The 23588-nt window shown below is 36.6% G+C and overlaps 1 protein-coding gene across 1 annotated transcript in view; it reads right to left on the bottom strand.

The window, feature by feature from the left end:
* The window catches only part of tmem178bb (transmembrane protein 178Bb), a 73159-nt gene that overhangs the window by 28008 nt on the left and 21563 nt on the right, over positions 1–23588 (bottom strand). The window contains exon 3 of the mRNA XM_039668042.2: positions 8946–9059. Within this exon, the coding sequence (XP_039523976.1) occupies positions 8946–9059 (114 nt within the window). The remainder of the gene's footprint in view (positions 1–8945; positions 9060–23588) is intronic.

The following is a 23588-nucleotide window of genomic DNA, read 5'->3' as shown; positions in this document are numbered from 1 at the left end:
TGTGGAAGGACCATTAGAGCGTTTGTCATTAAACTTCTCCCAGTGAAGCGCTTAATGAACTGAGAGCCGCAGCTCCAGTCCAGCAGCTCAACTAATCCAGGAGAGTCTCTGTGGATGCATCACCTATACAGCAACAAAGCCAGAGGCTGTTCACTACTGCGACATAAGGCGTATTTATGCTCAGATATTATGTCCTCACTCATCCCTCCTCTTTTTTTAATTGGCTATCGTCCTCTGTTCTCTTGTGTGTGCTAACCTAGAGGACAGGAAGTTCTCCCTGTGGAACAAGGGGGATTCAGCGACAGTTCCAGGATTAGTAAAGGACATCATAATTAGACAGAGGCAATAAAGCACCACAGTGACCACCCACATGTTCTTAGTTCACATGCATTATGTCATGTGATCTCTGTTTTGTTTTCTTTGGTTCTCTTGCTTCATGTGTCATGTTCTGATTGGTTCATTGTCCTGATATCACGTTTATTAGTTCCATCTTGGTTGTTTTGGTCATATGCTCCCCGTAGTTTTGTATTTAGCCCTCAAGTTAGTCGTGCATTGTTCCCTGCACCAGCTGTTGGTGAGTTTTGCAAAGTCTCCTCAAGTCAAGTTCAAGTCTCTCATTGTTTAGTTCTGTTTAATTTGTATTTTGTTCTACTTTCAATTAACTGCACATGGGTTCGTTTAATTCGCCTCTCAGTGGACTTAAATGTTACATCCTGAAGTATATTTCCCATTCATTTTTTTTCTTTCCACTAGGATTTAAAAAAAAGAGTTCTAAGCCATAATCTAACCAACCAACTGTGAGATGAATCAGTTTTTCATTTTATTTCAAGCCAAAAAGTATTTGAAAATCTGAGAAAAAGACAAATGCTTTTATAAGCTAATAATTGCACATATCTCATTGCGAATGACAATGTCAAATCAAAACGGTACAATATAAAACTACTAACTTTGAATCTTTTATACAATATATTTGATGTTTATTGTGAAATATTTAAATTAATAACTTGTTTGAGAGTATAGAAAACCAATTGAATTACATTATTCAGCGGTGCTTGGTAGTAATCGGCCCTTTATGACTTTCCTGATTGGTTGATCCCTTTTCAGGATTATTGTTACAGTAGACTTTCATGGTAGGTCTATCAAGATTTAAATGTTATTGTTAAAAATCAATCATTGGGGATGTATTAATGAAAGAATGAGAATCTCAAGGATAAAATCTGCATTTGAATTGAAAACCATGATGAAAAGAACATGGGTTCAAATGGGTTCAAAAGATCTTGGCTCCTACTTACTCCACAGACGAGAAACAGATGCGATCTGCAGTGTCACCATGTTTTATCACATCGCAAAATTAACACTAAAGCTTAGAGAGACCAGAGAATGAGTCCGAGCCCTCTGTTTGACTCACAGAGGAAAAAAGAGCTCAATTTATCTGAAAACACTATCTGCATGGCCAACATATTTGACTGAAATATAGACAACAGCTTTTTGTGTCTATAACATGCCACCATTATGCAAGAGGTTATGCAAGCTTATTGCATAGTCCTTAGAGAGTTTAAAGGTGAAGTGTAACCTTTTTGTTTTTAGTGGTTAACCAATGTTAGAAATTCTGTTTTTTGCTAATTTAATTGAATTGCATTGCATTTTTAGGCAGTACAAGTATATTGCCAGCATGGAGATTATTCTCTGGTTTTAAACCGTGTTATTGATTTGATTCGGCTCCATCTTTTGGCACTGCCAGTGTAAACAGCACTAGTAATAATATGGCAGTTTTCTTTCCATCCATGCTCCGAGATCAAAGTAAGCTTCTGATTCGTGGCCACTGGGCAACTTCCACTCGGCCGTCCACAGACTAATCACTAGGCGTCCGCCTGACAGATTACAGCCCTTCTGGATGCAGTGGTCACAACTAAACCCACAGGGAACTCTGGCTAATCTGAAATGCCCTGTGAGCATATGTGTAAAGTCCACCAATCTAAAGCTCTAATCTTTGCTCGTTTTATTCCATCTTTTCCTGTTCATTTCTAGTCTGTTGATTGTGTTAGCCATCAATCATTCAGGAGGGTGTCGAGGCGGCACAGTCTGCCGTTCAATTGTCTGTTGAGGATGTGGGATAATTGTGAGTCAAAATGGTGCAATCGCTAAGGAAAACGAACTCACAGTTTGTAATTAGTAGCAAAGGGATTATCAAATGCATGCAACAAACAGGCTTGAGGATTTCTCGGCTGAAATGTTCATTTTTAAGAGACAGTTTTGTCTTGCTAGTGATAAAAATAAACTGCATTGTTTAGGTTTCTATAAACAACTCCAAAATGACCAAGGTTTTTACTACATGCTTGTGCAGACAAGGTTATCTCGAACAGAGAGGATTACGGTTGTAAATAAGGATTTGAATAATGTGAATATTATGGCAGGATGTTTGGCGGCTGATAACGCCACATTTATTTATTGCTTTCTCACGATGAGTTGGGTTTCATCCATGTAACATCCCTCCAACTTTGCAAGGTTACTTTTGCAATATTAATGGACTTCTTATTCTCATTAGCCAATGATTTAACCGTTATTTTGATTCCGGTGGAAGTGGTTTCTCGGAAAACTGGGAACAAATTTCTAGTGTGCTTCATCTAATCATCGTTTTCATCCTACAACCTTTAAAGGGATAGTTCACTTTGAAATTAATTTTTGATATGTTTTAGCTTGCCTCAAGGGCGTCCAAGATGTAGGTGTCTTTGTTTCCACAGTATTTTCAATTTTGATATGTTTAGGTCAAACCGTTCTTGTCTGTCAGTCATATAATGGAGGTCTATGGGGTCCACCACAAAGAGCATGCACAGAGAAGCCCAAATTAAACATGATTTAATGACTCGTAAATGTAAGTACACATTGATGGCCTAAGACACGAAACGAGCGGTTTGTGTGAGAAAACGAACAGTATTTATATCGTTTTTACCTCTTGTAACCGCAGCCACAAATCGTCCGCGCCCTCAGATCACTTGGATGTGGCTGTGGTTACAAGAGGTAAAAACGATATAAAAACTGTTCGTTTTCTCACACAAACCGCTCATTTCGTGTTTTAGGCCATCACTTACATATGAGTCATTGAATCATGTTTAATTTGGACTTCTCTGTGCATGCTCTTTGAGGTGGACCCCATAGACCTCCATTATATGACTGATAGACGCAAACGTTTTGACCTAAAACTATCAAAATTGAAACTACTGCAGAAACAAAGACACCTACATCTTGGATGCCCTTGAGGTAAGCTAAAACATACCAAAAATTCATTTCAAAGTGAACTATCCCTTTAACGTTTTACTGTCATGTACCTGAATGAACTCTTTTAAAAGTCAACCTGAAATCAAAATTTACCCTTACCATTTGTTTTTGTGTACATGTTCCTGGTCTTATGAAAAATAAAATAATCAAGCCCTCCTGTCATATAGAGACCACTTTCCACAATCCAATCAACTCTTGTTGGACAAAATGAAGTCCTGACCCACATTCCATTGAATATCTTGCTTACATCACATTACAAAAGTGAAATATGTCGCAAATACCATTTCGCGTTGTCTTCACCCACTGCTCTGTCGACATGTACAACTACATCTTTCGTGCATCTCTGCTCCTCCTTGACAATGACTTGAACGAAAGAGGTCAACAGTAGATCAGAGTCTCTAACTGTCAGAATGGCTATTGACGGCTCACCTACCATGGAGGAAAAGGTCTCTCAGCTTTGAAAGAAAACATAATGATCATGGATGTCAAAATGCCAAATCGCAGTTGAGAGAATTCTCGACAGCCTCCTCCATTCCTCTGGTGTGCGCTGTAATGGCGTCCTTGTTAATGTCAGGCCCATCATGGTTTGCGTGATGACACTATTTTCAATTTCCATTTATTAATGCCTAGACATGGAAATGTCTTATCTAGGGGAGATTAAATCAGTAGCGTATACAGAGAGTGTCAAGTCAAGTCACCTTTATTTATAGCGCTTTACACAATACAGTTTCAAAGCAGTGATAACAGTAAGATAATGCAACAGGAAATAATGTGTTTCGGCTGTTGTTTAGCAGTGTTGAGTGAATACTGTGGTGAGGTCACATTCAAAGTCCTCTAAGTGCAATAAATACATAGGAGGGGGATGTTTAAGTAGTTTAAACCTAAGTCCTACAGATATGATACAAATTACTCAATCCCACCTTAATAGTGTCTGATTAGAGCAGTGACAATTAAGTACAATTCATTTCCTCTGCGGATCCCACTCAGGGGTAAAGACTAAATTACCGCTTAGGATGTTAGTATGTCATTACAGGTCCTGTTTTTAGCAGGATCCCAAGACAACAATCATTAAGCTATTTAACTAATGTTTAGTGTAAGAAATGGCTTCAGTAAAGGATGTACAGCAGCTTTAAAGGAGTAGTTCACTTTTTTTTAAAAAAACTTTTGCTGATAATTTATACTTACCCCCATGTCATCCAAGATGTCCACGTCTTTCTTTCTTCAGTCGAAAAGAAATTAAGGTTTTTGATGAAAACATTCAAGGATTTTCTCCATATAATGGACTTCAATGGGAACCAAACAGTTCAAGGTCCAACTGAGAGTTTCTGTTCAGCTTCAAAGGGCTTTAAACGACACCAGACGATGAATTAGGGTCTTATCTAGAGAAATGATCAGTCATTTAAAAAAATAAATAAAAAACTTTAAGTTTTATAAGCACAAATGCTCGCCTTGCTCTGTTCTGTGATGAGCGTTAGACTCTCCGGCTCAAACTCGTTCATCAAAATGAACAAATCTTTTTTTCGAGTCATGACTCGAAGGGTCCTAGATAAGACCCTTATTCATCGTCTGGTGTCGTTTAAAGCCCTTTGAAGCTGAACAAAAACTCTCATTTGGACCTTGAACCGTTTGGTTCCCAATGAAGTCCATTATGGAGAAAATCCTGGAATGTTTTCATCAAAAACCTTCAGTTATTTTCGACTGAAGAAAGAAAGACGTCGACATCTTGGTTGACATGGGGGTGAGTAAATTATCAGCAAAAGTTTTTTTTTTTTAAAAATGAACTACTCCTTTAAATTATAAAATAATAAGCGCAGTTTAATGTGTTCATTTAGTATGGTCACTTTCCATAAAATCTCTTAAAATAAATATTTTTTTCTTCTTTCTTTCTTTTAATCCAGTGGTTGTCTCCCTTTGGTCTCTGAAGCACTGTGAGCAGTTTCTAAGCTGAGTGCACTGAGATCTGGAGGATTTGGAAAGCGAGATCATAATTCGCCTCTTTGGGCACCTTTACGCATCACGGCAGATTATTTCCTGTCATGTTCATTGACAGCTTCCTGCTGCTCATTTTTTGCTGCTTCCTTTTGATCTTCCAAAATCCCTAAGCTGCTGAAGTTACCGTCTTCATCCAAAGACGAAACGTCCAAAAGCATTTGCTTTGTGGAGCTGAAAATTCCATCCAACGCTAAAAACAAGAGATTTTGGCTTCTGTGGAGTCTCATCTTTCGCTTTCATATTCTACATAATAGAAGTAGTGTCTTCTTTTATGACTTTCTTGCTGGTATAGTCGGTTTCCTGGCGGGTTGACTGACGGGTACAAATGAGTTCTTTGTATATCCCACAACCTTCTGAAGTTTTGCTGATGTCACTCACAAACAGATAAGCATTATGAGAGCGCGGGAAATGTTCTAACCTCCCTTTGTTCAATTTCACACGCTTTATGAAATGTCAGGTCTGGCTTCTCATCTGAGCGCAACACAGGCATAAACAACAAGAATTTGAGCGTTACCTGTTCTGTTTATTCTAGGCATCGCAACAAAACACAAGCTTTGATCTACAGTAACACCTTCCCCAGTGGCCGGTTCAGACATCCAGTGATCTTTTTGGGCTCTTTTTTTTTTTTTTGGGCAGTGTTGGTTCAGACACATTTCCCAGCGAGTACTAGAGTAATTTACTTCTCAATGTCGACTAATGGAGAGTTCTTGATCTCCTGACCTCTCTTGGCCCCCAAAATCAATATGGCACTCAATGGAGTCAAAGCCATAAAGGCTTAATTCTTTTAGTTTTTTACATTTAGGGTTCCCTCACCAGAGGAAAAGACTTCATCCTTCTGTTTGATTTGTTGGAGCAGCTGTGTAAGCTATAAGAACATTAAACATCTCAGCCTGACCTTAACCAAGCGATTGACTGTTCCACATCTTTCTTTACAGTATAGGTCAAAATGCTTGAATCAAATGACGCACCCTGGGAGACTCTAAATACCGTGTGAACATTTCCCAGCCTAAGCTGAAGTGTGTATGAGATACATTAGATATGCCAAATACCACTTTGACTATCATCTGATATTAGAGGTTTTTTTTTTTTTTTATTGTATGGATGTTTGTTGATATTGTATATAAATTGCATACTTCTTTCCTCTATTTTTAACCTTTAGAATAGCTTTTGCAGTCGTTAAACACTCACTTAAAGTTAATGTATAAAAAACAATACTAATTTGTTATTATTATACTAAATATAATCTTAAAGCCAATATTTAAGGTCAGTATTTTTATTTATTTTTTGGAGTGGGTTATGGTTTTATTCAGCAAGGATGCATTTAATTAAACAAAAGGGACAATAAAAGACATTTACAGATGATTGCTATCTCAAATAAATGCCATATTTCACAAAAATATTAAAAATAATACATTTCTTGAGCAAAAAAAAGAGCATTTTAGAATGATTTCTGATTCTGAAGGATCACGAGACACTGAGAACTGGAATAATTATGCTGAAAATTCAGCTTTGCCATTAATTATATTAAAAATATATGAAAATAGAAAACAGTTATTTTTAAATTGTACGAATATTTCATAATATTGCTGTTTTAGGCTACTGTATGTTTGAGCAAACTAATGCAGCCTTGGTGAGTATAAGAAATTGTACGAACCCCAAACTTTTGAACGGTACAGTATCCAATATTCATTCATTCATAATTAAAACAATTCATTGTATTATAGAATTATCATCAGCCATTTATCTTTACGGTCGTATTATGTTATGGCTGCATTTTATATTGTATTGGCCCAGATTTTAGCATAAACTTAAAAATTTAAAGAGTCCTGCAGGTCTGGAGTACATTTCTGATATCAAAAAGTAAAATGACAGAATAATAGATTCAAGTGAACCAGATATTGAGCACAAAATGGAAACCGTAAGACATTTTTGGTGACACAGAGATCTTTCATCTGTTGCACTTGGCTGAATGAGAGTTCTGTATCTTTCCAGAAGTGTCATTTATGCATCTCTGATCTCTTAACCCTCCATGTTAGAGCTTTGGGAAATGAGGAAAGCGAGAGAGATGGAGGTGTAGATACTGGTGTGTTTGGAGGTTAAAGGAAAGGTGTCTCTCCAGTCACCTGACAGAGGCAGTGCAGTGGAGTGAGACCACATGACAGATTGAGGGCATGGTGAATCGCTTCAAACCACAATCCCATCTCATAAGTGGGTTTCAAACAAGCCAATGCTCTCCAAGGAGAAGGCCTTTTGTGTGGATTTACACACTCCCCACTCAGTGTCAATTTTGTGCCACAAATGTGACTGTAAGCCAAAAAGGAAAAGAGTAGAAGAGCTTGTTGTACTGTAGGCTTCATCAAACTAACAGAATGATAGATTCATGTGAACAAGATGTTGAGCACAAAATGGAAACACGTTTAATGAAAGTGTGTTCCTACAGCTAAATCAGGCTAGATTAATGCAAAACCAAATAATAAATGCTTAAAATAAAATAATTACTACGCATTTAATTAAGTATAACTTCTGGCCTATAAATGCGTATTGTGATTCTATAAGGACTCTGAATAAAATTACTTTCGGTGTTAAAATAATATGTTCTTAAAACTAAAAAATGTGATGCAATGTGGACATTTTGATCTGTCTCTCAAGTGAAAATTGTAAATTATTATTTTATATACACCTTTAAAAATAAAAGTAATGTTAATAATTTTAAAATAAGTTACTTTATTTTATATACTGTACACACACTTGTGCTATTAAGTAAATGTGATGTGTAATATTTTTTTCAATATATTTTAATACTTTTTTTCCACACTGCTAACTCTAAAAAATGCTGGGTTGTTTTTACCCAGTTTTGGCTAAAATATGGAAAAAAACAGCCATTGGGTTAAAAATTTAACTTAAAAATGTAACCCAATGGCTGGGTTTGTCCATATTTTACCCAAAATTGGGTTAAAACAACCCAGCATTTTTAGAGTGTAAATACTAATATTAAGTGAACTATTTACATTGTGTAATATTAGTTTTACAATATTACCAGTCTAATAGATTTATGTATAGTAAATATATTTAATTATCAACCACTCAAGGTGTGGCATGCGTACAACTTTATGAATAATGTGCTTTACAGGTTTGCTGAGCTTCCTGTGGGTCAGATTGCATACTAATGGCCCACTCTCTATATTAAAGCATTTTACCACTTCTATGTGAAAGCATCTTCATAATTTCCGTTTTGGGTAGGGTGGAAACAGAGCAAAAGTGGGTCGACAAGGTACATCTGACTTTGAGATATGTACCCTACTTTCTCCTTCCACAAAGCAACAACAAATCACCTCATCTATATCTTTAGGTCTACCGAGAGCTTGCCCGAAATAAATGAATGAAATTGCAACATATTGCGTAACAACTATATCTGGCTTTGACTTGACCTTAGCAAGTTGGGGCTGAGCAAAGGACATCATTAGGTCGGGGATGATTACTGTTTGCACTGTTTACAAAGTGCTTGTTTCAACAGTAATGGTTAAATTATACACTTATTTGTACTAAGAATGTAATTTTGTCAAGCAAATATGACAGTTTGAGATGTTAATTCTAGTTTGAGTTTGTAGTCTCCTCTAATCACAGTAGTGGCATTTCTTAAATGCATCTTCAAATGTACAGTGAAGCCATGTACTCACGTAGAGAGTGCCATTCATCCTGACGTATGGTCTTGGTGATGTTGTAAGAGAGATTCTTGGGTATTGTGGCTGAGGAGTAGTGATACTTGATATAGGAGCATCTGGCAATGGACCCTGCAAGTAGAGAAGTAGAAAAAATGAGTTTAACACTGGTAAAATAAGTTATGCTCATGGATAAACAGACAAACTAGAAACTATTCGTGTTTATAGTGAAATTGTTAGTGAATAGTATGTCTAAAATGCTGACAGTGTTGGGGAAAATTACTTTTACAAGAAATGAGTTACAATATTGCACTACTCCCTAAAAAAGTAACTCCTTACAGGTAACACTTTACTTGAAGGGGTGTGGATAAGACTGACATAACACCTTCATAACCATGACATGATATCAGTGTCTTTGTCATGACAACTTGACATAAAATGAAGTTAAACTGTCATGTGGTTTGCTTTGACATTGGCTGTCATGAGGCATTATAACTGTGTCATGAATATTTTTCGTGACCTCAACTACAGTGGTACTAATTGAATTTGTCATTAAAAAGTTATAATGGCTTCATGACAGCCAATGTCAAAACCAACCACCTGACAGTTTAATAATGTTAACCAGTAAAGCTAGGTGCTTTCTTAAGTTTGATAATTAATCTGCTATGTCATGTTTATGATAGGTTGTGTTGTCTTAGTAATGTCAAGTTGTCATGACAAAGACACTGACAGGTTATGATGTTATGGTTTATGTCAAGGTGTCATGACAAAGACATCTCAAACAATGTCATATTTGTATTGAAAATGTCATAACTGAGTGAATGACGCTTAATGGGAGTTGTCACAAACATGCATACAACTTCATATTCATAACACGTAACATGTTAGTCTTATGCACACCCCTTCAAGTAAAGTGTTACCATAATGGCATTACTTTTTATGGAAAGCAAAGTATTACATTACTTTTGTATTACATTTTCGCACATGGCTGAGGCTCGCTTTCCTCCAGGCATTGCAGGTGTTTTTACAGAGAAGTTATTTTTGGAAGGGTTTACTTAAACAACATATCTTATATAACATAAACCTTCATTTTCATAAAAAAAAAAAAAAAAAAAAGAACCTTAGAATATTTCTGTATTCTGACCCCTTCAAATGATTCCCGACCACTAATGCCATTCACAAAAGATCCACCATAAGATTACACTGTACAACTCATTTGAATTAAAAATGTTTTATTACTTTTGAACTTTTCGTCTGTTCCCCACGCATGCATGAGTGTGCGTCTGTTATGGAGAAGAGAGAGAATTTTAATTCAGTAGTTTAAAAAATGTTAATTGAAGTGAAAAGTGATGTGCATTACCTTAAAAAAATAATAATAAACATCGTTACAATAAAAAAGTAATCTGTTTACATAATGCACATTACCCCAACACTGCTGATAAATATGACAAGATAACATCAGTCAACTTAAAGATTACAGATCCCATTTTTCAGCATCCCAAGAGGCTTTTTCAACATTTACAAAGTTGTGTGATTTTGTTTCTCTCCGTTTCTAATCAAACAGAGTTTTCCTGTAGCTTGTCACATCTCTAAAGCTTTGAGGAATGAGTTATGCGGCATCGTGTCGTGTCTGAAATTATTTCATTTGGGAGCATTTGAAGCGCGTTTGTGAATGATATGGCCTTTAGAATGAGGTTTGCACACATCCTCCCCTTTAGAAAGGAAGGTGATGTGCTCGTGTGTCTTCAGAGCTCACGCACATGCACTGATCAGCAGTGGAAAAGGGCTGACAAAGATAATGATACATATTTCTGTCCTAACGGTACACACCAGCAATCATTCCAGCTTGCACTATTGTCCACGATATCATTTCCTGTTGATTATGAAACTCTGCAGATAGAAAATGGCAGCCTGTACCATCCAGAAAAGAGAATTATCGTCCCAGTGCTCTGCTCTGTCTTCCCTTATCTCATTCCTCCAGGAACCACTCGACCAACTAAAATCTATGTTGTGTTACTGAGGGAAGTTCTATAGTGTCACATTGATTAACAAATCATTAGTGTCAGAAGTTGAGAATGGATACGCTTGCAGTGGAACTCTACTAGTTTCATTGGTCGTAAAGTTGCGAGCCAACACATTATATTTATTTAGGGGTGTAACAGCTACTTGCATTTGTTTTTTATTTATTTTTATTTTTTTTAAATCATATTTGTTGTGATTTGATGATTTTACTATGTGTAGTGCCACAGTATTTCAATTAATCTGCATTATAGGTGTCTTTGCACACTGTGTGGGATAGAAAATGTTTTTTTAACATCCAAATAAAATGACAAATTTAATGTTTAAACATGGATTTAATGAGCTACTCCAGGAACATCTCCTGTTACACAGGCTTGTAAGACAGATTGTTCTTGGCCCTATGCATCCCTGTGGGGTAAAAGCTGATCGGGTCAGCGACCGAGTGTAAACCAAAACCATCTTTCTTCCAGGCTGACCAGACAGCATGTGTTCCTGGGTATAGATTTTTTTGATGGCCCAAGCCTGGGAGAGTTGAATAGATTTTAAATACTCCATAGAAATCTAAGGGCATAGGAGAATGTCACCGGGAGCACAGTACTTTGATTTGGACGTGTGACTCAAATACAGAATTGCTTAGTTTAATTGGGGACATTGAATTGTGAGCCTTCCATCCATTTTTACACCTTTCAACATTGTATAAATGGTAGTGTAAGCCTAATAGAGTGTTTTGTCAAGTAAAAAAAAAAAATGTTAAGTTACACTCCCAGCATTCTCTAAAGTCCTGCTACAAGCCAGTCAATGAAAGGTCACTATACCCTTGGCTTCCCTTGACGCCTTGCACTGTTAGCACCAGGACTGTTTTTGATCAATTTTGAGCGAGTTATTTATGTTTCTTTGACAGGCTGACTAATTGATCCTATTTGTATATTAGGACTGTCAATCAATTAAAAAACTGAATTACATAATACACTGATTAAGTAATCTCTCTCTCTCTCTCTCTCTCTCTCTCTCTCTCTGTATGTATATGTAAGGTTTAAGACCATGATCCGAATCCGTCGTTCCATCACATCCCAAAGATGCTCTATTAGATCTGGACATTGTGGAGGCTGTGCTTAAATGATGACCATGTGTGCCAAGAAAATATCTCCACACCATTACACCAGTAGCTTCAACTGTTGATAAAAGGCGGGATGGATTCATACTTTCATTGTTTACGTCCAACTATCTGAATGTCACCGCAGAAATCAAGGCTCATCAGACAAGGCAAGGTATTTCCAATCTTTTATTGTCCAATTTTGGTGAGCCTGCACGAAATATGGCCTAAATTCGACTGCACTGGTCACTTTATTAGGTACACCTAGTAGCGGGTTGGACCCCCCTCTTTTTACAATTCATAATTATTTTAAAACATAAATACATGTTTTAATATAAAGTATATATGCTTATTATCATGTTTTGTACTAATTAATTGTTAAATAGTTAGCTAGTGCTCATGTATATTTTTACAATGGCTGATTTTTCATTTCATTTTGTACAATTTTATATGCAGTACAAAGAGAGACTCAAGTACAGGCTACTATTTCTTTGGCAAACTCTACTGTGCTGTCTGCTTTTCTGCTCATTGTGCTAATCTAAAGTCTGCAGACAGGCATTTGGGAGACTGGAAGAGTCTCTTACTTATTTATGAATCTCCAGCCTGTCTTACTTTGCGTATAGAGAGAAAAGGGACATTTTTAGATTTCATTTTTAATTTTTTACCCTGAAGGGTGATATTTTTTTTAACCCCGCAAGGGCATTTTCAGCTGTTTACTCCAGGATTAATCACTGCCATTATCCACAACTAATGTGTCTGCTCAGCCGAGTTTCAAAATAAATAATTAAATAAATAAATGGATTTTAAATAATCAATTTGCGACACGTTTCACACATTGCCAACCGAAGTGCGAAGGTACAGTTACAAAATTAATTACCCTTGAACCTCATCTTTAAATTTCCTCTGGATCCTTTGGAATGTCATTTTGCCATTTTTCCAATGTCTTTGTCAATAATTCATGAGCCCTTCTTCACTTCACTTTTTTTTCTCCTTCTGGCCAACATATGCCTCCCAATGAGCAAAACCTTTCTAAGAAAAACCTCAGATAAAAAATGTTGACAACTCAGTGTTATACTTGAGGAAGGACTGCATGTCAATAAGGTAACTGATTACAAATAGCCTAAATCCATCAATCAATCAATGCTGTGTGGTGTACCATAAAGTTACTGAGGTTCATGCAAAGTCACCAGTGTTGCAGCTTTAATATTGCAAAGGGGATTAACTTTATCTCTCCTTTAAAAGTGGCACAGAGATATAACACATTATTTTTTAGGTAATATGAGAGCAGAAGTTAATATGCTAAATAATAAAACTGTGTGCCACAATTAGGCACATATATCCATAATCCATATATTAAATAGGCTAACTCTATTTTATTTTAGCAATTAAAGTAAATAACTTATTAAGTAATTTTGTTAAAAGTTCAATTGTGTCTATATACTTTTTATACATTTTTATTTCAGGCATTTTAGTACATGAAGCTAATCTAAATGAAAATATATTTTTATAATTTTATTTTGGAAAACAAAAATATTTAGCCACAGAAAGCCACGTTTGACCAATCAAAAACTATTCAAGAGACCTTAATAGATGTATATAAACATCTGACATACTTCAAGTAATTGTACATCCCCATGAATTTGATGTGAGAATGACTTCAAGACTGCTTTAAGTAAAAAAAAAAAAAAGTCAAATTGTAGCAGTGGATTAATCTTGAATCTTGACCTCTCTGTCAGGAGATGTTCGGCGTCAGTGCAGCAGACTCCAGGAGTGTAGTGCGCACACACTGACCTGAACCGAGGGCTGTATCCGCTAGTAACGCAGTTGTGGAGGCGAGAATGATCAGGTGCTGGGGATGATGTGATGCTTTTAATATTTATTTCCATTAATCATAAACTCCCCCCTCTGCGACAGGCCTGTAGCCATACTGCCGCCATGTGCTGCAATTCCCTTTGTTCAGTGGCAAGCATTACTCATCATTACGCTGTTCATGTTGCCTTCTTGTTCCGAGTCAAATACACTGCTGTTTCTGATGACAGATTGATTTAGTGTTTGTATGTAATTATAGTCAATTTAATCTCCCTTTTTTTTGGTGATACACTAAACAACTTCATTATGAAGGAGGATCGCCTAAAGTGGTGATTTTATTTTATTTCAATTTAAAGTGTGAGTATGCAATACTATGCAAAATATTCATTCATTGGCTTTTGAACTGTCAGTGTACTAAATCTCTAAATAAATAATGTAAATAAGTTTTTCCTTTGAGTTTTCCGCCTTTAGATGACACAGCTTTTCTCAGCACTGACATAATATTATGTATAAATCTAAAATGTACCAAATAGCTTAGATACATATTCAAGACTATCTTATATTGTTTTTGTCACTGTTGGGTTGCAATAAACGAGTAGAAAATGATCTAAATGTAGCAGTTAAACTTATTAAAACAAAGAACTCAGGGAATTAGAAACGTTACGCAAAATTGAACTTACAAAGTAATGGAAGAAACACAGGGATTAACAAACAATCAATGAAATGTGAAACCTGTGACCACTAAATCAAACCGGGTAGAAACAGAAACAGACAGAAAGGATATGAAAAGCAATCTCTAAACGGTTATCTGTTCTAGAGTCAAGAATTTTATTTATTTAGATAGATAGTTAGTTAGCTAGTTAGTTAGTTATGTGTTGTTTTTAGTTTACTGATAATGACCTTGCTTCTTACCAAACAAGAAAAAAGGGGCATCATTAATGTCCACAGTCACTAAAGCATTAAGAATGTCACCATAGACTAAATAAAATATTTTCTAAATAAATTGTACAGTGCTTTCCCATTAAATATTGAGTTCTACAGAGAATATTGAACTGCAGTGAGCAAGATAAAGTTGATGAGATAAATAATTGTGATTCATCAAATTTCCAACGTGAGAATAGTATTGGCAGTCAATTATGTAAATATTCATTTTTATTTTTGCATTATTTTCACCTTTAGCAGTTAGGTTATCTTTCCTGTAATTGTATGGTGTCTTAGAAAAAGCAGAGAATGAGTGTTGCAATTCCTAAGACATTGTGCACTAGCAGACGTTTATGAGATAGCGAAAGATCAACATAAGGCATGATACGAGTGCTTTATCAAAGCTGGAGTAAGCCATGCTTGACACTAACAGTCCCAGAGCGGCATAATCATCTAGCTGACTCATAGTGTTTGACCCGACACTCCACAATCTAATTATAAATGTGCCCCGTGGTGGTCTCTGTCCTTATGATCAAGATAAAGGCTGTTGATAAAGACTGAGAGAGGCTTTTGGCATAACTCTGTCTATGAGTCAAGATTCTGCTTCACTCCGCACTGTGTGCCGTCACACACATGCACTTGGACTTCAGAGACCCCTGTCATCAAACAATCTGTTTTCTCTCTCTCTCTCTCTTTGCCCCCAGTGTACTGGGTGACATAATGCATGTGTGAATTTATTATTTTTCAGTTAGGAGCATTGCTGGAAAAGCACAGTGCTAATGGCTGTGTACATCTGACTACATTTCCCTTTGTTTTTGTTTTTTTAGTCAGTTTGTGCAAGCTAAATGGCACTTTCAGTGCACCTTAACCCCAAGAGTCTTAAAAAAAGAAATATGCATGTGTAAAATTGAATAGTATTATTTCCACAAAAAGGAAAAAAAAAAAAAAAATTTTATAGAACAATATAGAACAACGGCATAATGTATTAACCAAGCGGCAAATATATCTGTTGTATTTATCTGTTTGTCATAGGCTGCTTAAATATTAAATGTATTATCAAATCTAATTAATATTAAATTAAAATATATATAATATAAAAATCTATAATTCTCTCTCTCCCTCTATATATATATATATATATATATATATATATATATATTAAAAATGTATATATTATATTATATATATTATGTCATTGTTTAAATAACTGATCTATCCTGGTTTACTCCTAATTCAATATTAAGATATTTAACATTATGTGAAAAAGAAAGGACAATCTTTTTAATTATGTGGTTTTATGTATCATGACGTAATAAAAAAATCATCTGTCATGGTCTTAAAGTTGGGTAAATACAACCTCAGATAAACCACAACACATGTATATATATATATATATATATATATATATATATATATATATATATATATATATATATTATTTTGTATACTTCCATACTAAATTCCAATAGCAAAAATGTTCTCACACACTTTATTCCAGAGCAGGGTAACATGTCTCTGTGCGTGCCCACACTCTGTTTATTCCTCCAGACCTGTTTATCGCTGGCAGAGACAGGCACGTGGAGCTGCCAGATGGACACTGTGGTGCAGTACGCACCCTGGCCTCATTATTCGGTGACCCAGATTGCGGTCCATCCCTCCCCGAACCCAAACCAGACTGGATTAGCGGCGAGATACACCAGTTAAGTGCATTGGTTGATTGTAAGGGGGAGGGATATTAACGGTCAAGTATTCTGACCCAGCTGATGTGTTTCATTGTCTCCATAATTACAACACAGCACATCAGCGGAAGGTTTGTGCAGGTAGAGCAGTCCGTTGCTGCAGGGAACGTGACAGATAGATTGTCTCTGCTTTACAAGTGAAGTGAAATTAATTCAGAGATGCTTCATGCAGTGGCTGAGCATGACATGATGATGAATGTAATGTGCAGTTAATTTTTCCAGTGCGCAGATGTCATTGAGGACAATCTTGTTTACAGGTAACAGTGGATGCTGGAGAACTGTGAATGTCCTTTAAAAATGCACTAAAGCTTGAATGATTGTGACTGCTTTATGGCTGGAAGATAAGGCTGTTGTCATCCATGAGCGATTGACCAAGTAACTAACCTGTTTGTTATTATTAAGTTGCTTAAACGCATGTAAATATCTTTCAGACAAGTGAAACTGGCTTAAAATAAAGTGTGAACCTCGGAAGTTAGTTGTTTTATAGCCAACCCACACTGCAGACTAAAGGCGAAAGAGTTTCCTGTGATTGTGATACTTTTCTATGCACTGTTTGCAGTGTTTAGACTAAATTAGTTAATTCGGTTGTGTTCATTTCAATGATTCATTTGAGCCATCATTCAAAAAGAGCCACAAGAAATGCTGCAAGAATTACTGCATTTTATGTTTATGATTTTTAAAATATTTCTGCCATGTTTCTGTTCAAATACAATCATGATGAACGAATGAATGTTCTTCAAACAGTGTAAAACCCTTTATCTTTTACTTTTGTGTGGAATTTTTATAGCAAATGACATTTTCATAGATACACTACTGGTTAAAAGTTTGGAGTCAGTAAGTTTTGGTTTTAAAGATATTCATTTATTCATTAATACATGTTTCTTGAGCATCAAATCAGAAAATAGAATGATTTCTGAAGGATCATGTGACATTGAGACTGGAGACATGATGCTAAAAAATCAGTTTTTCCTCATAGGAATGAATTACATTTTAAAAGATTTTAAAATAGAATATTATATAGGCCGAACTATTTCACAATATTACAATTTTTACTGTATGTTTGGTCAAAAAATACAGCTTTGGTGAGCATAAGAGACTTCTTTCAAAAGCGTTTACAAAGTCTTACTAAACCACAAATTTTTATCTGCCAAAATAGCATCATAATGAAATAATATTTGTTCTTGAAACTTGCGAGAATTGTGTATCATGTTTAATTGTGTAGTATTAATAACTATTGTTTTATAACGAGTTGCAACTTTTGCAATGTTACATTTTTGTGTGGCCCACAAGTCCTACAGTGAAGTGAATTGATTAGAACGAATCATCAAAAAGAATCGGTTCGTTAGAAATGACTCAATTGAATAGACTAGTGGCTATACTGGAACAGTGTTCATGTTAAGACCATATCCGTATTGAGTAGCCTAAACGATTGCCTCCTCCTATACCACTTGATATTCAGCTTTTGCAATCAAAGATGCATCGGAAAACAGTGTGGCATACCTCCAGGAACAATGAGCCTGGTTTGCAATGGATCATGTTGAGAGTTTTACACTCCGCAGCATCATGCTGTCTTTGAAGGGCCATGAATGCTTCCCTCGGGAGTGGCTTGTCTCTTGTAATTCGCCAGAATCAGTATGGCAGAATCCCTCAAGCCCACTGTGTTAGAGAATTAAGATGGATGAAACCGGGCTGGTGTGCGGCTGTTCGGCTCAAGCTCACAGAGGGTAGAGGACCTCACTCTGATCTAGTGAAAAAATAAATAAATAGCCAATCTAATCGCTCTTCAAAAATCTGTGGGCGTGCAATAGCCCTAATCAGTCATGCATCATATTCTTCTTCGTAATGGTATTCATTTTATAACTAGGCTATAACCTTGTTTATCGAGTTAATTGGCACTCTTTTAAAGTCCATTTTCAGTCTTTGACAAGCTGTCAGATGGTCTTGTGAATGCCAGTCGCTGTGTTTGTCTTGGTCAGTATGCATGTGATTAAGAATGAGACGATTATAAAAAAAAAAAGCATTAGCCTATTAATTATCTGTTGTGTGCAGGAAAAGGAAGTATGGGCAGACGTTACTGACTGATAGTATCTGGACACTGGCACAGAGCTGCTTAATTAAAGCCCTGAAAATGGCTGCCAACTCACTGTCCTTCACTCCTGTAGGAGAAAACCTCACACTGCCATTAAATATTTTTTGCTGACACACACAGCAAATGGATAATGGCAGTCGCTATGCTAACTTTAGTCTCCCGTGAGATGCATTTAGTTTGAGGAGCCTTCGTCTAGAGGTTGAATGTGAAAAGTTGTCACTTCTCTTCTCTACATCTCATTTTCAGAGTTAAATATACACTGAAATAAATCTAATAATTTTGGGGGGGATCCACATAGTATCACTGTTCAAAAGAAGTGAAGAAGAGGGGATGTTAATTATGCTATTGTACAAGTCGACTTTAGTGAGGCGCGGTGGTTTATGGGATGAGTAGTTCCTTCGCTCGGAAATGAAAATATGTACACAGTCTTGTATCTTTGACTGTTTTTGGATTTTCTCTTCGCTTTTTCACTCGAAATTATATTTTGTATGCTTATGAGTTCAGCCGTAGCTGGTTATCCTCAGACATGCTCTAAAACTCTTTAGATATCGATTTTCCAAAACGTCAATGGGAGAAATGAATGGGAAATCGGCACCAACGCTCTCTCGGGCTGTGGGTGGGACTGTGATGCTCTATAAATATACCAGCCAACTGGCCAGATTGTATTTACTCAACAAAGCTGAGATTTGCAAAGATTTTAACTCTCAGGAGGTGCTTGGTGAGTGTTAATTTTAGTATCCTGTTTACACATTATGAAAAGATAAAACTGTGGAGCATATAAATACTGCAGAAATTCTTGAATAGTTGAAGAAATGAAGAAAGCTATTGACTGGAAACCCTTTATTGTTGTTTAAAGAGTATAATTAAGAGGTCCAAAACTGGATTGTTTGGACAGAAGATTGTGTTTTTCTTGCAGAACAGCAAATAGAGCAGCTGCATATTGCCTGTAAATAATAAATGAGGAATGTACACTGTGGTTCAAGATTGGCATTGGTTTAAATTAAGCGGCGGTGAAAGTTTTTATGAGACAGCAGCCTGGATTTCTGCCAAGCAGACAGGAGCATAATCTGCCACTGGTCCTAGAATCTATATGTTAAGTAGTCTGTTGATAAAGCACTAATGATAATGCCGGGATTGCTGAGCTTTGTGTTTAGAATCAAGAGGTCAGGGGGAAGAGTTTTATTTTTCTTGCTCTCTACTTACTATCTACTACTATCCACTAAGACAGTTATTCCTTTGGGACTACCGTACCTTCTGTCTGAATGAACTGAATGTTTGTGGTGTTCATACTGTAGTTGGAGTGTATTTTTGTGGTGTCACTCTCTATTACTCACTCGATTTCATGGATCCTTGACATGCAAGGTAGTTTGAGTGTGGTGTTGTGTTGTTAGAAAGATGAAGTTGATCAGTGGTAACTTACTAATAAGTGGCTCAAATTAAACTCTAGATATCTTTTAAGGGTTTGATGCCAGTAACCTGACAACATTGCACATTCATTCATCATTTGAGCCTCAAAAACACTTGCAAGCACGACTTTGTTGTATAAAGTCAGTCGGTAAGATTTGAGCTTGGCCGATTGAAAAAGTGCTTTCCATTGTCATGTGCATGGGAAGGTCTAAAGTGGGTCTAAGCCTGAGGCTATTGGTAATGTTCTGCCTGTCTTTTTTTTTTTTTTTTTTGTAAGACAGTACTCTTGAATTTCAGCTTAAAATTAGAAAAATCCCTGCCAGGAGTGCATATTTGATTGTCCACAAATTGTTAGATCGAGGAGAGTCCCGTATTTGGCTCCGTGTAGATAAAGCAGGCTCGCAGGAAGTCAAATCTAATTCCAGGCAAAACCTTTCATCTCAGCTGGTCATAATAGACTCCAGGATTGCAGGACTAGCCACACTTCCAAATGCATTGAGCAGAATGAAGTGATTTCCTGTTTTTTGGGAGATGAAAATGTCAAACCTGGCCCTTAGGAAGAGGCAACCTTTGCCGTTTCGAATCTCAAATCCAGATAGTCGTGGGATTTGTCTGAATGAAGTCTATGGGGATAGGCAAGGGATTGCACTTTTGACCGTGAGGTGTAGTTCAAGAGTCACATCAACACAGGCAATTAAATTCCTATAACTTTCGTTTCTGCTTTTCCAAACACCCACATTTTATTTTGAATTGTGTTCATAAATATGTACAATTTACCTTTCAGTGCTTCGAGAGCGATCGAGAGAGGGAATGCAGACATTAGCTTGGTCTTTTAGGATTTTTGCGCGGGCTCTGATCCAAGAGGGTTATGAAGCCGCGGAGAGGATAAACATATATATTCCATTCACTAGGCACACACATATGTCATCTGAAGCAGGAAGAGAGCTGTAGGTGCATGTAGAGCAACAGGGCAGGTGGGGGTGAAAGTATTCACGATAGATTCACAATCCTGCCGGAGCATTTCACTTTGACCAATTCAGTCTTGAAGTTACACCACTGCTAAAGTGATGTGTCTAGAAGCCACACTTGATCTGTGGCATTGTAAAGCTAAGCCAATTTTGGGAAAAAATAAACACTACTGGGATCATTGAAGTGTAAAACCTACACAAAAGGTTGACATATAAGAGAGCTGACACATTATGACTCAAACATTAGTGTAGCACACCTAAATCAGGCAGTGAGATGAAAATCTGGGTCAGGGAAATTTAAAGGCCTCAGGATTCGGTGCTTTACCGTTCCGTCTGCGTGCTTACTATGGATGCTGCAAAGAGAAAAATACATCTCAGTTGCTCATCCTACACAATCACATCCATTTCTCTAGTCATCTAGAAGAATGTCACCATCTTGAATATGCGGAAAGCCCACTCTCTTTCAATCACTTTCACAGTCTACTTCCTCTAGTTTTTTTGGGGTAACTAACTAGGAATAGTGATGGTACCAAACTTAACTGTAGCATGAAAATAAGTGTTTTCCTAATGGCATTGTCAATTATTGCTATTGCTTTTTTCAATAGCATAGTGCAACAAAATGCTACATGATGTTTTAAGTCACATTGTATAGTGCATGCTGCCTTAAAGTCTTAGCCCATGTAGCCTAATACATTTTTTAAATAAATTAAATGTAAATTAAATTATATTTTATAATATATAATATAATACAACTAAATTACATTGTATTTAAAATATAATTTTAATATATATATATATTAAAAAATTCCAGTTGTTTTCCCAATTGTTCTCGTGTAAATACACAAGACGCTTTACAAGTCAGGAAACATAACTTTTTACTGCTTTGCTTCAACTTTTGTGGTATTACCTGTATTCTCTGCATGCAAAATATGGAGAAATAAATGCTTGTTCACAGCGTAAAATAGCACTAATTAAAAATCTATATACTCACCAGCCACTTTATTAGGTACACCTGATCTACTGCTCATTTGCACAAATATCTACTTAGCTAATCACATGATAGCAACTCAATGCTTTTAGGCATGTAGACATGGTCAATATGATCTGCTGAAGTTCAAACTGAGAATCTGTTTGGGCTGATTGAAAGCAGTAATTCAAATAACCGAAGTATGCAGAGGAGCATCTCTGAATGCACATAGAAACAAATGGGCTACACCAGAAGAACACACACCGGTGCCACTTCTGTCAGCCAAGAACAGATAACTAAGGCTCACATTTCACACAGGCTCACCTCATAGACAATAGATGATTGGAAAAACATTGCCTGGTCTGATGAGTCTCAATTTTGCAGTGACATTTGGATGGTGGGCATTCATCCTGCCTTGAATCAACGGTTCAGGCTGCTGGTGGTGTAATGGTGTGGGGGATATTTTCTTGGCACACGTTGGGCCTCTTAGTACCAATTGAGCATCATTTAAAAACAAGAGACCTGAGTATTGTTTCTGACCATGTCCATCCCTTTATGACCCATCTTCTGATGGCTACTTCCTGCAGGATAACGTGCCATGTCACAAAGCTGAAATCTTCTCAAACTTTTTGGGAAAAATGACAACGAGTTAAACTCAGATGGCCTCCACAGTCATCAGATCTCAGTCCAATAGAGTACCAATGGGATGTGCTGGAACGGGAGATTCGCATCATGAATATGCAGCCAACAAATCTGCAGCATCTGCGTGATGCTGTCATATCAAGAACCAAATTGCACCTTGTTGAATCTACTTATGCATGAATAATTAAGGCAATTCTGTTCTGAAGGCAAACTAGCAAGGTGTAATAAAGTGGCTGTGAGCTTATATACTGATTCAAGTCACTGTGAAACATTTTTTGTTCTTCTTACTAATGAAATACTGTAAATTTAATTTAATTTAATCTAAAAAATACCGATGTTATCAAGTTGTTTTCACTGATGCAAATTCAGATGGTCATTTGACCCACACATTAATTGGTTGAGAGGAAATAAGGAGCAGCATTGGGTCAAGTCTTGTCAACATGTGTTCTCTTAGCATGGCATATTTGCCTCTTAGTCCCACAGACAGTTTCTTGGCGTTCTTCCCTAAGTACTAATACATGCCTAACATGGGCTGCTTCTGGACAGTGTGCCATAATGACGTGCCAATATAACTGCAAAATGCCATCATGCCATTAAGAGAGAGTTAGCTGCAGGGTCCCAAATTAACTTTTTGCCTGCTACATGGCGAGCGAATAAGTACATGACCACCTATAAGTACATTTTTACCACCCATAAAACTGTATTTTGCATAATTTTGTCCAAATGAAAATAACATTTTATAACTGTTAAGTGTTTCCTTACGTCAAGCGCAATGCCAAAAAAATATAAATGCTCTTTACGGAGGAAACTGAGCTTAAATCTCAAATTTCCAAAAAGCATGTGACCCCTATCTATCTGCTAGGTAGCTACAAGGCAGTGCCATAACTGTTTTAAAAAGTGGGTGGGACAAGTGTGTGTGTGTGTGTGTGTGTGCCTCGAAATGTTTCAAAAAGTGGTAGGGACAATATCGACCCTGAGAAAAGGGAGTGGGGACATGTCACACCTGT

This window comes from Pimephales promelas, chromosome 24 (assembly GCF_988280905.1).
Source record: "Pimephales promelas chromosome 24, fPimPro1.hap1.1, whole genome shotgun sequence".
NCBI classification, from domain to species: Eukaryota; Metazoa; Chordata; class Actinopteri; order Cypriniformes; family Leuciscidae; genus Pimephales; species Pimephales promelas.
The sequence above is the reverse complement of the archived record's forward strand: the minus strand, read 5'-3'. Positions and strand labels throughout refer to the sequence as shown.